We start from the raw sequence: 12834 nt of genomic DNA, 5'->3' as shown, positions 1-12834 counted from the left end.
AAATTTACAAATAAATTTAGTCCAAAAACATTAATATCGGTCAAAGATCGCACCGCACCGCACAAGCCGGCCGCGCGCATGTGTGTTTTACCGAGACACAACCTATCAGCATCTTCTCCTTCTAAAAACTTCTAGTACTCCTTGTAGCACAAACTCTTAGCTCACACTTAGAGCTTACAACATAGACTAATCTTTGCTATTTTTTTAATGTGGGACAAGTCTCATTTCCTTTTTCATTCACCTCTCTTCACTCTTCTTTTCTCTTCATTTATCCAACGATATTTGAGATGGAACACATATGTTCTTGGTGTTCAACAAACACAAAAATTTTACACGAGTGTTACTAAAAATTCTACATGCATTAGTGTATTTATGATAACTACTTCAAACTATATAATATGTATCTTCTAGACATGAAAGGATATGTTGTATAGTAGGCCTGGCATCCGCCACACTATTTGTACATCCCAAGGCGATTTCGTAAAGCTTGATTGCTTGCTTTAGATCTCTTCCCTCTACGCAGAATTCAAAGTAGTTGTTCCTAAATTCTTCCATCGATGAAACCTTGTTGGGCCATCCAAGGATATCCATCAGCACAACCCCAAAGTTATGTATATCGCTTTCCCGCGACATCATTTCTGTGTACAGCTGCTCTGGTTGTGGGGACAGAGACACTGTCTGCTCCGGGTCGTCGATGTTCATGACATTCTCTGCCAGTTGGACGAAACCGTAGTTCGATAGATGGGCGGTGAAGTCGATGTCGACCATGACATTGGAGGACTTGATGTCGCCGTGGACGTTTACTTGCAAGTGTTTTTCTCTCGGATGGTTTTGTGAGTGGATGTATCCAATTGATTTTGCAATGCATTGGATTATCTTGAGGCGATGCTTCCATTGTAGGGCAGTTTGGCCTTGTTCCCTTGCTCCTAATCAAGAAAATATTTTGGGATGCACGCATCGATATCAAACTAATTTTCAGAATATTTATCATCGATAAAATGCCATGTATTAAATGCATCATAGCTTCCAGCCTTCTTAAGAAAATAACATTAGATTTAAGAGTTAAGTCTAGTTGGAGATTTGATTTTAAGAAACCATGGAGAGAAATAACACAAAATCTAATTAAAATTATTTTTAAGAAGATTTGAATAAAAGTTTTTCAATTGATTCAAGACATAGAAGATATCTGATGAGAGTTATTTTAGACGAAAAATATTGTCAAGATAAAAAAAATCTTGAATTAATTATGGAGTGGGTCTCATGTGAGACCGTTTCACGGATCAAAATCTGTGAGACGGGTCAATCCTACCTATATTCACAATAAAAAGTAATACTCTTAGCATAAAAAGTAATACTTTTTAATGAGTGACCCAAATAAGAGACTCGTCTCACAGATACGACCCGTGAGACCGTCTCACAAAAGTTTTTGCCTTAATTATTATGAGGCATCTAAAAAGTCATTAATAAACTACATATGTATCTATATGCTAAAATCTTACCAGCAAGCAAATCAGCGAGACTCCCCATAGGATAATAGCTACAAACCACAAATTTGATCCTCTTTGCGTACAAATAAGCTGAAACAGGCACCAAATATTGACACTGATTCCCAATCTGTGCCACCCTTTCGATCCTCCTCCCGAACTCACTCTTTCTTATCACAACTCTCCTAAACCTTTTCACTGCACAAATAATCCCTCCTGAGAGAACTACTTTTTCAGTCATGGCTAATGGGCTTTCCCCCATAACCCCAACCGAAGCCCTCAAAACCTGCCTAAGTGTCATCTGCATCGACTCCGAACTATTACCGTTTTTAGTATTATTGCAACTAAACTTCTTGCTAACAGAGTTACAACTGTAGGCAATGTCGAATCCTTCGAACGAGGTTAATGGGACGTCATCCATGTAACCTAACCCGAACTCTTCGTACCCATAAACAGAAAACGTGGACGGGAGGCTACATTCTCCGGCTTGAGGGCTTCTTTTATGTTTAGGGTTCAAAGCTCTGGATAACATCTTCTTTCTTTTCTTGAAATCTTCTTCAGTTTTCTTTTTGGCTTAGATTTGTATGTTCTGGAATAGGTTTGCAAATCTTGAGGGTTTGGATGCCTATTTGATGATTCGATCGGACATATCGGATGATTCTTATTGGTTTGAGGTGTTCTTCTTGGTATACAACGTATACAAAAAATGAGTTTTGTTTCTTATAGGAAGACTGGTTTTGTATCATTCAAATGCATATGTAATAACGAGCTAGATCTAGGAAGTTCCGTGAATTTAACTGTCTTTTGTATGTCTTTAATAAATTAAAGATGTCGATTAGTAGACGAGTTTGGGTAGAGAGATTCTTATTTATAACATTTTTTAAAAGGTAGCTTTGCAAAAAAGATAATAATTTTTTGTTGGGCTCTGACTTCAAAAACAAAACTTCAAAGAAAGTAACATGAAATAAGGTTTATGTTGATAATAAGATGTTATTTGAAGCCAAAGGACATTAGGATATTATGGTATGAAACGAATAGATATAGACAATCTACATATATATATACACTATATCTTGATATCAGAACCAAAGGATATTATTATGATATGAAATTAATAGATATATTATATGATTTTTAAGAAAAATTTTGTAGTAAAAAATATGTTTATTAATTTATCTATAGTAATAAAAATCAAATATAGACAATCAGAACATTCTTATTTGGAACCCAATACGGGTACATGTATTCCAATTCCTTTAAGTAACTGCACGTGGATCACTTTCAAATTCATTGACAATATTTTATTAAAAAAATGCACAAGTAAATAATATTATTAAGATTTGTGGATCCGAAAACGCAAAATGAAAGATCATCTCATCCTGTGCAGTTAAAGTAAATTGCCAACTTCCTATACATATATTTTAATTTAACATTGAAAAAATTAGTTGAACAATTTTAATTCAAAAATTTTGTGAGAATCCAACTCCCCATTAAGTCATTACACCATTCTCAGGTGGAAAAATTATCTTTTTTTGTGGCATTGTAAGAGACCACTGACAAAGCAAAACTTGTTTGAGTATGGAATGTCATCGCTACCGCACAGCTCCATGAGCCATAATTGTTTCCTGTCAATAAGGAGTAACAAGAATAGTTGAGAAGGTTTGTCGTAGTGATGAATAATGTTTTGATAGGAACTGAGGAGGTTGGAGATGTTTTTTGTCAACTATGATGAAGAAAATCGATGGAAAAGTATGCAATTTAATAAAAAAATTAGATGAGATATGAATGACAACTGATACCATATAAGAATTATGAGATCAAAATACGATGATTCATCTTATGCGTACACTTTATAGATGCATTACAAAGATTTTTTTAAAAAAGACATAACTATAGGAAAAAATAAACTTGTTACAACACAAAATTAAATCTAATTCATTTGATAAGAAAAAAACTAACTTCAATATGAAAATAACAAACAAATCTAAAAATATTCATATTAATCCAACAATTCAATTTCAATTTAACCTCTTTTAGCGCATTTTGCTTTATTATCTCATCCTTTTCGTTCATGTTGATGGAGGATTTTTATCCATCGTGGTTGATGGATGTAAGTACTGTTTATTTAATACATAATATCTTATTTCTCCTATAAAAAAAAAAAAAAGTATTTAACTACTATTAATTTGTTAACTAGGAGCTTAATTTGTTTCCTTGTTCTTTCTCACGACCAAATAACACCAATATGGCAATATACCATATTCAGACTGGAAAAATAATTTTGTGTGCAAACAAAAAGTCCTCGTAACCAGCCACAGCTCACTTCGACGTTTCCAATTTCCCATAGAATCTCCGGAGGTAAAAAAACATAATGTTAATGAGAAACTCAAATATTGATACATAGCCACTCAAATCCCTTCCTTGATACATTGAAATAACCATAATTTACCATATAATTTTAATCAAAAGATTAAACAAATTTCACCAACTCTCAGAAAGAAGAAGAACAAGCACCTAGCTGCTGACTGCTGGTCAGTTCAGAACATGGCCATGGGCTCACTTCAACCGCGGCTCCACTCACATCAGAGCACTGCCATGGAAGATTTCTAGAACCCGGGGATCCACGAAGATCGATATTCGAAAGACAGATCCCAGTAAATGGTGCATTCTTCAGCCCGTGAATCAAACCGGGTTGTAGAACCTTCTCTCCCCACACGTCCTTGATCGTGATGTCTTTCAAAGTTGGGAGAGCATTAGGATTATAGTTCTCGTCAGGGTGGTCTCCAACATCCCCCGAGATCTTGATCCCCTTTCGTGCATTCTCTATGTAAATATTAGAGAAAGTGATGTTTCGTATGATTCCTCCTCGGCCTACATTGGTTTTCAAATGGATCCCGACTCCCATATTGAACAGACTTATGTGCTCTGCTAATACGTCCTGGACTCCACCGGAGGTTTCACTTCCAACAGCAATTCCGGCAAATGGTGACGAACCAGTTACTCGTCTAATTGTTATACCTTGACTAGGGCGATTATAAGCGATTCCATATTCATCCCACCCACTCTTCACCGCTACGAGGTCATCTCCTGTAGATATGTAGGAGTCCTCGATGCATACATGAGAGCTCGAGTCTATATCATGAAATAGGCAAAACAAAAGTAATATAGAATATTAGTCATATTTCATGCGGAATAAATAAACCATGAAAGAAATACTTCATAAAAAACGTGAGTTCCAATCAATTTCTTGACATATCTTACCTGGATCAATTCCATCGGTGTTGGGAGAGTCCGCAGGAGCCAGGATGGTAACATATTGAACGACAACATAGCTGAAAATAGTGAAAAGAAATTACTTAAAAAGTTAAACCAGATACTCTCTGTTTTAGAATTTCAAGACTCTAAATTTAAACCCAAATAAAAGGAAAGGGATATCAAAATTAATTTGGCACGACAACACACAGCATAAATTTTAAGACAGCTCTCTCGATATTCTTCAGTTTATTAAAACTAAATCACATACAATCACTGGCGCAGTAAATTATCTTTCTAACAACAGTTTATTATGATCTCTAAATTTGACCAATAATTTTGGTAGTTAAAACCCGGGAAATGCAATGCTATTACCTGCAATACACGGGGTGTATATTCCAAAAGGGCGAGTTCTTGAAAATAACATTGGAAATTGTTATACTTTTGGAGTTCACCAATTCGACGAGGTTAGGCCTAGTAAACTGAAGAGTTCTTTGCCTCCACATGTTCCACCAGACTTCACCTTGACCATCAATCGTCCCATTTTCACCTATAAAAGTAAATAAATGAACAAATGGTTGAACAAAAACTATAATTTTCCCTCGTACGAAATATAAAACAGAAGGATGACTACATTATGTTTATTTAGTCCTTGAGATTATTTCACTCATACCGACCTGTGATTATCACATCATGTAGCCCATCTCCATGGATGAAGCTCATATACCTTCCTCCAGGCAGTTCTCTTCCTCTTCCATAAGAAGGCAAGGGATTTATCAACGGCCATTGATCCGTATCCTAGAGCATTGAGAATTAAAAAAAAAAAAGAGTAAAGAAACACCCATATGTATAAGAGTGAGAATAATAAAAGATGAGGTCAAGAAATGATGACATTGTTTTAGACATACGAACATACTTAAGTTCACAAGTCTCATTATCATAAACAAGCATTCTTATACTATTTTATAATAGACTCAAAAAATGACTAAGAATGAAACAGATGAAGGAATCTAACACAGTCAAGCAGTATCACTCTTGCACCTTCCATGCATTCAATATATGCATGAGTAGTTTTGTACTCTTTTAGCAGAAGCTATGGTAATATAACATCATTGTTTAGCTCTTCCAAACATATGAATAAAGGCATGATCTTTCATAACAAAGTGACAAACCATATGTCTTACCTAAGGGCAGAGGAAGAGAGAAAGTGAGCAGAAACAGTCAACATCTCTCCCTGTCGCATTTTACCACATATATGTATATTTTCCTGTGATACATCCAACATAATATGGTATTCTCTCTCTATATTCATTTTCTAGCTCCTCCAAATAGTCTTATAGTCTACAGTTTAAATATTTACTATTTTTTTCGAAAGACATTGTCTTGTCCTCTAGGATAGCTGGCAGGCCATGATGCATTGATGATGGTCTTTAACTGACAATAACATGCTCAAGCCAGCTCCTCGGCCCACACACCTCTTTGATGTGCTCCCTAACATCTTATTCTTCGCCATTCAATCGCAAAATCACGTAATAGCCTCTCATACCAGCTCAACATCACTCCATTAAAATCTCATCAATCAACATACATATGGGCCCAGTCAAGTTATCCATCGGAACTTTTAATCGCATCATCTTATATGTTCATTTTCAAGAAAACTAACTCATCTAACAAACTGATCAAAAGTTTCAACATGTCAAATCTAACTTAGATAAGTGGAGGAACCAGAAACGTAATGAATAGACAAAACTGAAAATTAAAAATTAAAAATATTTAAAAAAACACGATGGGTAAAATCATTTGCTTCTTTTTTACAGAAAATATAAATCAAAAAGGGAGGGTGTACTCAAGGACGGAACCAGAAAAATGAAGTTAGGGGGTGAAAAAATATATTAAAAATTTTAGGGGAGGCAAGTGCAAATTTTAATAAGAGGAAAGTGAAATAAAATAATCAAATCTAGCACCCTACTCTATAAAAAAACGAGGGGGCGACCGCACCCACCGCCCCCCTTTGATTTCGCCTCTGCGTGTGCTGTAAACGGTTCCAGCTGGTCTCCCCCTCCCTTCACCACTATTTTATAACTTACCAACATAACCACTCGCACATCAATGAATTTCGCCTAAGGTGGGAGAATGCAAAATGTTTATAGTTTAGGACATAGTTTCAACATGGCATGGGATCCAAGTTCAAAATCCTAATGTACATAACTCCATATATTTCTTAAAGCTGGCTGCCGTGCCTGATGCCGGACCAATTAGTGTGTGTATGCCTTAAATATTAACTTCTGGCAAATAATTCTCAATCTTCTACTTAAGGGCATGTTAAGGCATAGTACTATTGTTTGAGCCTCCTCTCAGTAGCACAGACTTTCGGAAAAAATGGCTTCTCAACCTCAAAGACATTCAAATCTTAAGGGAAACTAATGATAGAGCGGCCTTTTTCCCACACAAGAAAACCCATAACAGTCCCAGAAACTCAATTAAACAAAATATCCGAACCACAAAATTTTAAAGATTAAAGCGAGTTAGAGACAGGAAATATTCCAATGAGATGATGAAAGAGAACATTTGCATACCGTTGTAGCTTTGATAACAGCATTTCTAGCCAAGAACAGAGTCATGTGGCTAGTGAGATTAAAGGGTCCTGTTAAAAACTCTCCAGCAGGAACATAAAGTAAACTGCCACCCGGCCTCCTCAAATGCTGAATTCGGTATATTGCCTCCTGAAACGCTTTCGTGTTCAAAGTCACTCCATCGCCAACACCACCAAAATCCTCTATCGATATGACATCGCTTCGGTACCTGATTGGTACGATTCCCGAGCATGTAACCCACTCGGCATTGACCAATCTAGAGCAATTTGTCAACAGAGATATAACCACCCCAAAGGATAGAAGAATCGAAACAACAAGTGGGTGCTGGTGCATTTTGAACTGGTTCTTGATTATGTTTCCCGTATTCTTTGCAAATCTGGTGGGGGTTAAATCTTGTAAGCGAATTTGGTGAAGAAATGACACAAGAGTTCCAAGAAAAAATATTTCTTAATCAAAGTCGAGTAGGATTAAGCTCAGACGAAGTAGCGAAAATGAATTATTTATGAAATGAGTCACCAAAGTTCAGATTTTTCTGATAAGCCAAACGGTGAGGATACAACAGAAAAATTCAATAATTTTCCGCTTCAACATACGCAACACAGTGGAAAAGTCTGAAAAACTGCATGCTCAATCAAAGATTCATATAATAATTTTAAAAAAAAAACAAAGATCTGGAAATGATACAAAGACAAAACTCCAAACAAAGATCTCCCAAAATGATTAGACCAAATCTGCAATAAAAAATGAAAAATAGTCAGCACAACTCCAATCATAAAGAAACGGGGCTACAAAAAGTAGAAACTTGGTAACAAAAAACCAGAATTCATACAAACACAAACAAACCCATTACTCTGTGTGCGTGTGGGTGTGTAAAGGTTACACGCGGAGCTCATCTTTGTCGTGAGGTAGCCGGGTTTCAAAGGGCTAGACAAAGTGGTCACCGAGAGGCGAGAAGGAACGGCCTTTATAATTATTTAAGTAATATTTTATCATACATCAGAAGAAAAAGCGGAGATGCTTCGTAATTTTATATCAATAATCAAGAGACTACTGACATTCTAATACCTATCAACGGATAACTTTTTCTTTCGACTGATGTCCCCTCTCTTCGGTGTGGGTTTTTCTAAAAAATATGGAAAGAAATACTGGAATTTGAAATTCAATTTTATTTTTATATCTTTGAATTTTTGTCTTGGTAACTTCGATCTTTTTTATCAACAAGTCGTCGGCATGTCGATTTTGTATTAATCAACGTGGAAAAAAAATAAAAATCTTGACAATATAAAGATCGGAATTGCGAACAGACTAATATACATAATTATAATTATACTTTTTTCATTAATTATTGCAAATTAATAGATTGGAGATTACGTATATTTGCATTTAGTGTAGAAATTGTACTAATTAATGATATTCCATTTAGTATTGAAATTCAAATAAAATATTATCAGTATTAACAGCTCATTTTCATAAAATTTGCAGAAATTGTATAATATATGAAAAAAGTAATTTTGAGGTTCACAAATCACAACAGCATGTGGCGTGAGACTGAGCCCCTAACTAGCCTGAATTATGGAACAGGCGCACATGCTTGCCAGATCATTTCATTAACGTCGTCCATTAAATTGCGACTTGTCTACCACAATTATTGGCTCATTGCTCCACAGTTGAAATCGTTCACTTTAGACGCCCTTCATCTCGGCTCAACAAGATTGTGAGAGGAGGTAAATCATGGTAACTCAGCCAACCCCCTAATTGGAGGGAATTTAACTCTCACACTACCGCTTGCGAGACTCGATCCTTGGTCATTGCTCCAAGATTTACTGTTGATGACCAACTGAGCTAAGCCCATACGGACACAATTATTGGCTCATATTTTACATGCATATCAAGTCAAAACAATTTTTTTAAAAAAAAAATATCGGGAACACTTATTGGATTTATGTAATTTATTACATATTGCTTGTAAATTACTTTTAAAATTTGAATTTATAGAATGCCATGAATAACCAAACTTTTTGTTGAAAATATAATATTAAAATATGTATGTTGAATGTTGAATGTTGAAAATTAGGTAAAATTAGGTGTTGAATATTGAAAATTAGTGTGTGATGATGTATGTAATGAGGTAATTTATTTTGAAATATTTGTATATGAAACTCTATAAATAGAGCACTCATTTGTGAATGAAATAACAATTGAGTTGAGAGAAAAATATTATAAAGTATGTAGTTTGATAATTTTGAGAGTTTGAGATTTTTACTTTTTACCGTAAATTTTTACTTTTTCACAACACGTTATCAGCACGAAGCTCTAAAAGTCCTACATATTTTTCCAAGCTCCAAACAGAAGAAAAAGGTAATAAAAGTAATTATATTTATTTTACTGTTATTTATTTATTGTGTATTTATTTAATATACAATATAATGTTATTATTAGAAATAATAAAATAAATTTTTCATAAACTTGTTATAAATCCTGGGAGGATGTTAAGACGACATCCCACACTCCCGGCAAGGGATACGACAAGTATAAAAGCCTATAAGGTTTTTAAACAAAATAAATTATGACAGTCGTTATAATATTATGATATGATATATATAATTATTTAAACATGTCTAATATTATATATACCATATTATTACCATAAAATTATACAAATACATACATTTATTCTTTTATTCACCAACGGTCATAAACGGTAACAAAACGGCTAGTTTTTGCCCTATAAATATGATCTCTCAAACTCATTCAATCACCCCAACTTTCTCTTCTTCTCTAAAAATTATTCTTCATCAAATTTTCGGAAAAAAAAAAAAGAAGATGGCTTTCGCAAGGTTATTTTTAATTATTTTAGTTATCATACTCACGAGTCTTGTATTTATCGGAGAATATCCTCCTCGTGTGTTTTCTTTATTTTTACGAATACTTGTACTTGTTGTTTATCCATTACTTTGTATTGCAATATTCATTAACTAATAAAATGCATCGTGATTTTTAGTACCACCATGGCAAACTTGACAAAGCTCGAATTCATCGTTCTTGACATTACTGGGAAAAATTATATGACATGGACTCTAGATGTAGAAATGCATCTCGAGTCATTGGGTCTAAGCGAGACCATTAAAGAAAATGGCATATGCACGTCACAAGAAAAGGCAAGAGCCATAATATTTTTACGTCGACATCTCGACGATGGATTGAAATGTGAATATCTGACTGAAAAAAATCCCATGGCTTTGTGGAAGGGATTAAAAGAAAGATTTGAACATATAAGAGAAGTTATACTTCCGACCGCCCGGGATGAATGGAATACATTAAGATTCCAAGACTTTAAAAAAGTCAGTGATTACAATTCGGCGATGTATAGAATAATCTCGCAATTGAAATTTTGTGGCCATGAGATTACTGAATCTGAGATGCTTGAAAAAACATTTTCCACATTTCATGCATCAAATATTACTCTACAGCAACAATATAGAGTACGTGGATTTGCCAGATATTCTGAACTCATCGCCTGTCTTCTTGTGGCGGAAAAGAACAACGAGCTTCTAGTGAGAAATCATCAGTCCCGACCCACTGGATTAACAGCATTTCCCGAAGTAAATGCTGTAAATAAAAATGAATTTAAACCTCGGAACCAAAATCAAATTCAAAGACAAGATTTTGGTCGAGGTCGAGGTCGAGGTCGTGGACGTGGACGTGGACGTGGATTTGGCCGTGGTCGTGGTCGAGGCCGTGGTTTTGAAAATAATAGAGATAGTTATAACTCATCTCAAAAGAGCGTCCCAAACCATCCACAGAAAAGGCATCATGAGAATACAAGTGTTAATGAGAATCACTCAAAAAGATATGAAAGTTCTTGTTACAGATGTGGTACTCCAGGACATTGGTCCAAAGTTTGTCGAGCCCCTGAGCACCTTTGTAAACTTTATAAAGAATCATTAAAGGGAAAAGAAAAGGAGACCAACTTCACTGAACGCAGTGACCGTTTGAGTGATTCAACTCATCTTGATGCTGGTGATTTTATGAATGATTTCTCTGGAAATGATCAACATGTTGGTGGGATAGAAATGAACAATTTTGATGCTGCAGATTTTCTCAATGATTTTTCTGAAAATAAACAATATAGTGGTAGAATATAAATGTACAATAATTTGTTTTTCATGTATTCATAAAATAATGTTTTATTGTATAATTATGATATGTGTTATATTTAAATATATATTGCCAGTAATTTATTGAAGTTCAAATATGGAAAATGCTATGAGCAAAGCTGAAGTTTGCATACCCGATAGTGGTACAACGCACACTATCCTCCGAGATAAAAGATATTTCTTGGAACTAAAACCAACAAAAACAACGGTGAATACAATATCAGGTCTTGTAGACTTGATTAAAGGATGTGGTAAAGCACAATTTTTGTTACCTAATGGTACAAAATTTTTGATCAATGATGCTTTATATTCACCACAATCGAAAAGAAATTTGTTGAGTTTTAATGATATATATTCCCATGGGTATGATACTCAAACAATGAATGAAGGGAATGAGAAATATATGTGTCTTATCACATATAAATCAGGAAAGAAATATGTGATTGAAAAATTACCAATGCTCCCTACTGGATTGCATTATACACATATAAGTCCCATTGAATCAAACATGGTAGTTGATAATTCTTCGATATTAACCAATTGGCATGATCGATTGGGACATCCTGGTTCAACAATGATGCGAAGAATTATAGAAAATACACATGGTCATCCGTTGAAAGACCAGAAGATCTTTCAGAATAATAAGTTTCAATGTAAAGCTTGTTCTCTCGGAAAACTTATTATAAGACCATCACCAGGCAAAATCCAAACTGAATCACCAATGTTTCTTGAACGTATTCAGGGTGATATTTGTGGACCAATCCATCCACCATGTGGACCATTCAGATACTTTATGGTATTGATTGATGCCTCCAGCAGATGGTCACTTGTATGTTTATTGTCAACTCGAAATGTTGCATTTGCAAGATTACTTGCTCAAATAATAAAATTGAGGAATCAATTTCCCGATTATACAATCAAGAAAATTAGACTTGATAATGCTGGTGAATTTACTTCCCAGACTTTCAATGATTATTGTATGTCTATGGGAATCATTGTTGAGCATCCTGTTGCTCATGTACATACACAGAATGGATTGGCTGAATCATTGATTAAACGTCTGCAAATGATTGCTAGACCAATGATTATGAAAACAAAACTCCCTATTTCTATATGGGGACATGCAATTTTACATGCCGCTGCATTAATTCGCATCAGACCAAGTGCATATCATAAATACTCCCCATTACAGCTTGCATTTGGTCAAGAACCAGACATTTCTCATCTGAGAATTTTTGGATGTATGGTGTATGTGCCTATTGCACCACCGCAACGAAAGAAAATGGGACCTCAAAGAAAGGTTGGAATTTATATCGGTTATGATAGTCCATCAATCATTCGATATCT

The 12834-nt window shown here is 34.9% G+C and overlaps 2 protein-coding genes across 10 annotated transcripts; both read right to left on the bottom strand.

Moving 5' to 3' along the window:
- Positions 1–314: 314 nt before the first annotated feature.
- Positions 315–2212, bottom strand: LOC140827969 (probable inactive receptor kinase At5g58300). Its single transcript, XM_073190933.1, has 2 exons — positions 1500–2212; positions 315–926 (listed from the first exon to the last, which is right to left on the bottom strand). Exons 1-2 carry the CDS (start codon positions 2014–2016, stop codon positions 385–387), a joined length of 1059 nt encoding a protein of 352 aa, XP_073047034.1. The 5' UTR covers positions 2017–2212; the 3' UTR covers positions 315–384.
- Positions 2213–3845: 1633 nt separating this feature from the next.
- LOC140825138 (probable polygalacturonase) lies at positions 3846–8534 on the bottom strand. Of its 9 annotated transcripts, XM_073186709.1 has the most exons (8): positions 8396–8458; positions 8160–8292; positions 8015–8061; positions 7313–7706; positions 5414–5534; positions 5112–5286; positions 4746–4816; positions 3846–4616 (listed from the first exon to the last, which is right to left on the bottom strand). In XM_073186709.1, the coding sequence occupies exons 2-8, from the start codon at positions 8175–8177 to the stop codon at positions 3976–3978; spliced, it is 1467 nt and encodes a 488-aa protein (XP_073042810.1). In that variant the 5' UTR covers positions 8178–8292; positions 8396–8458; the 3' UTR covers positions 3846–3975. The 9 variants fall into 9 exon arrangements, with proteins under 9 accessions (XP_073042810.1, XP_073042812.1, XP_073042809.1 ...); XM_073186711.1 differs by having other exon boundaries at positions 7313–8061; positions 8181–8292; positions 8396–8443; XM_073186708.1 differs by lacking the exon at positions 8396–8458 and having other exon boundaries at positions 8160–8388.
- Positions 8535–12834: the final 4300 nt, after the last annotated feature.

Source organism: Primulina eburnea, chromosome 3 (genome assembly GCF_022965805.1).
Source record: "Primulina eburnea isolate SZY01 chromosome 3, ASM2296580v1, whole genome shotgun sequence".
NCBI classification, from domain to species: domain Eukaryota; kingdom Viridiplantae; phylum Streptophyta; class Magnoliopsida; order Lamiales; family Gesneriaceae; genus Primulina; species Primulina eburnea.
Note: the sequence above shows the minus strand (reverse complement) of the source record. Positions and strands in the feature narration are given on the sequence as shown.

Bases quoted from the DNA above. Each gene is read 5' to 3' on its own strand.
- LOC140827969 (XM_073190933.1), bottom strand. From the start codon at position 2,016: ATGTTATCCAGAGCTTTGAACCCTAAACATAAAAGAAGCCCTCAAGCC. The intron at 927-1,499 runs GTAAGATTTTAG...TTTCTTGATTAG, and splicing joins TCTCGCTGATTTGCTTGCTG to GAGCAAGGGAACAAGGCCAA.
- LOC140825138 (XM_073186709.1), bottom strand. The intron at 5,287-5,413 runs GTCGGTATGAGT...TTACTTTTATAG, and splicing joins ACATGATGTGATAATCACAG to GTGAAAATGGGACGATTGAT. The intron at 4,617-4,745 runs GTAAGATATGTC...TTCATGATATAG, and splicing joins CACCGATGGAATTGATCCAG to ACTCGAGCTCTCATGTATGC.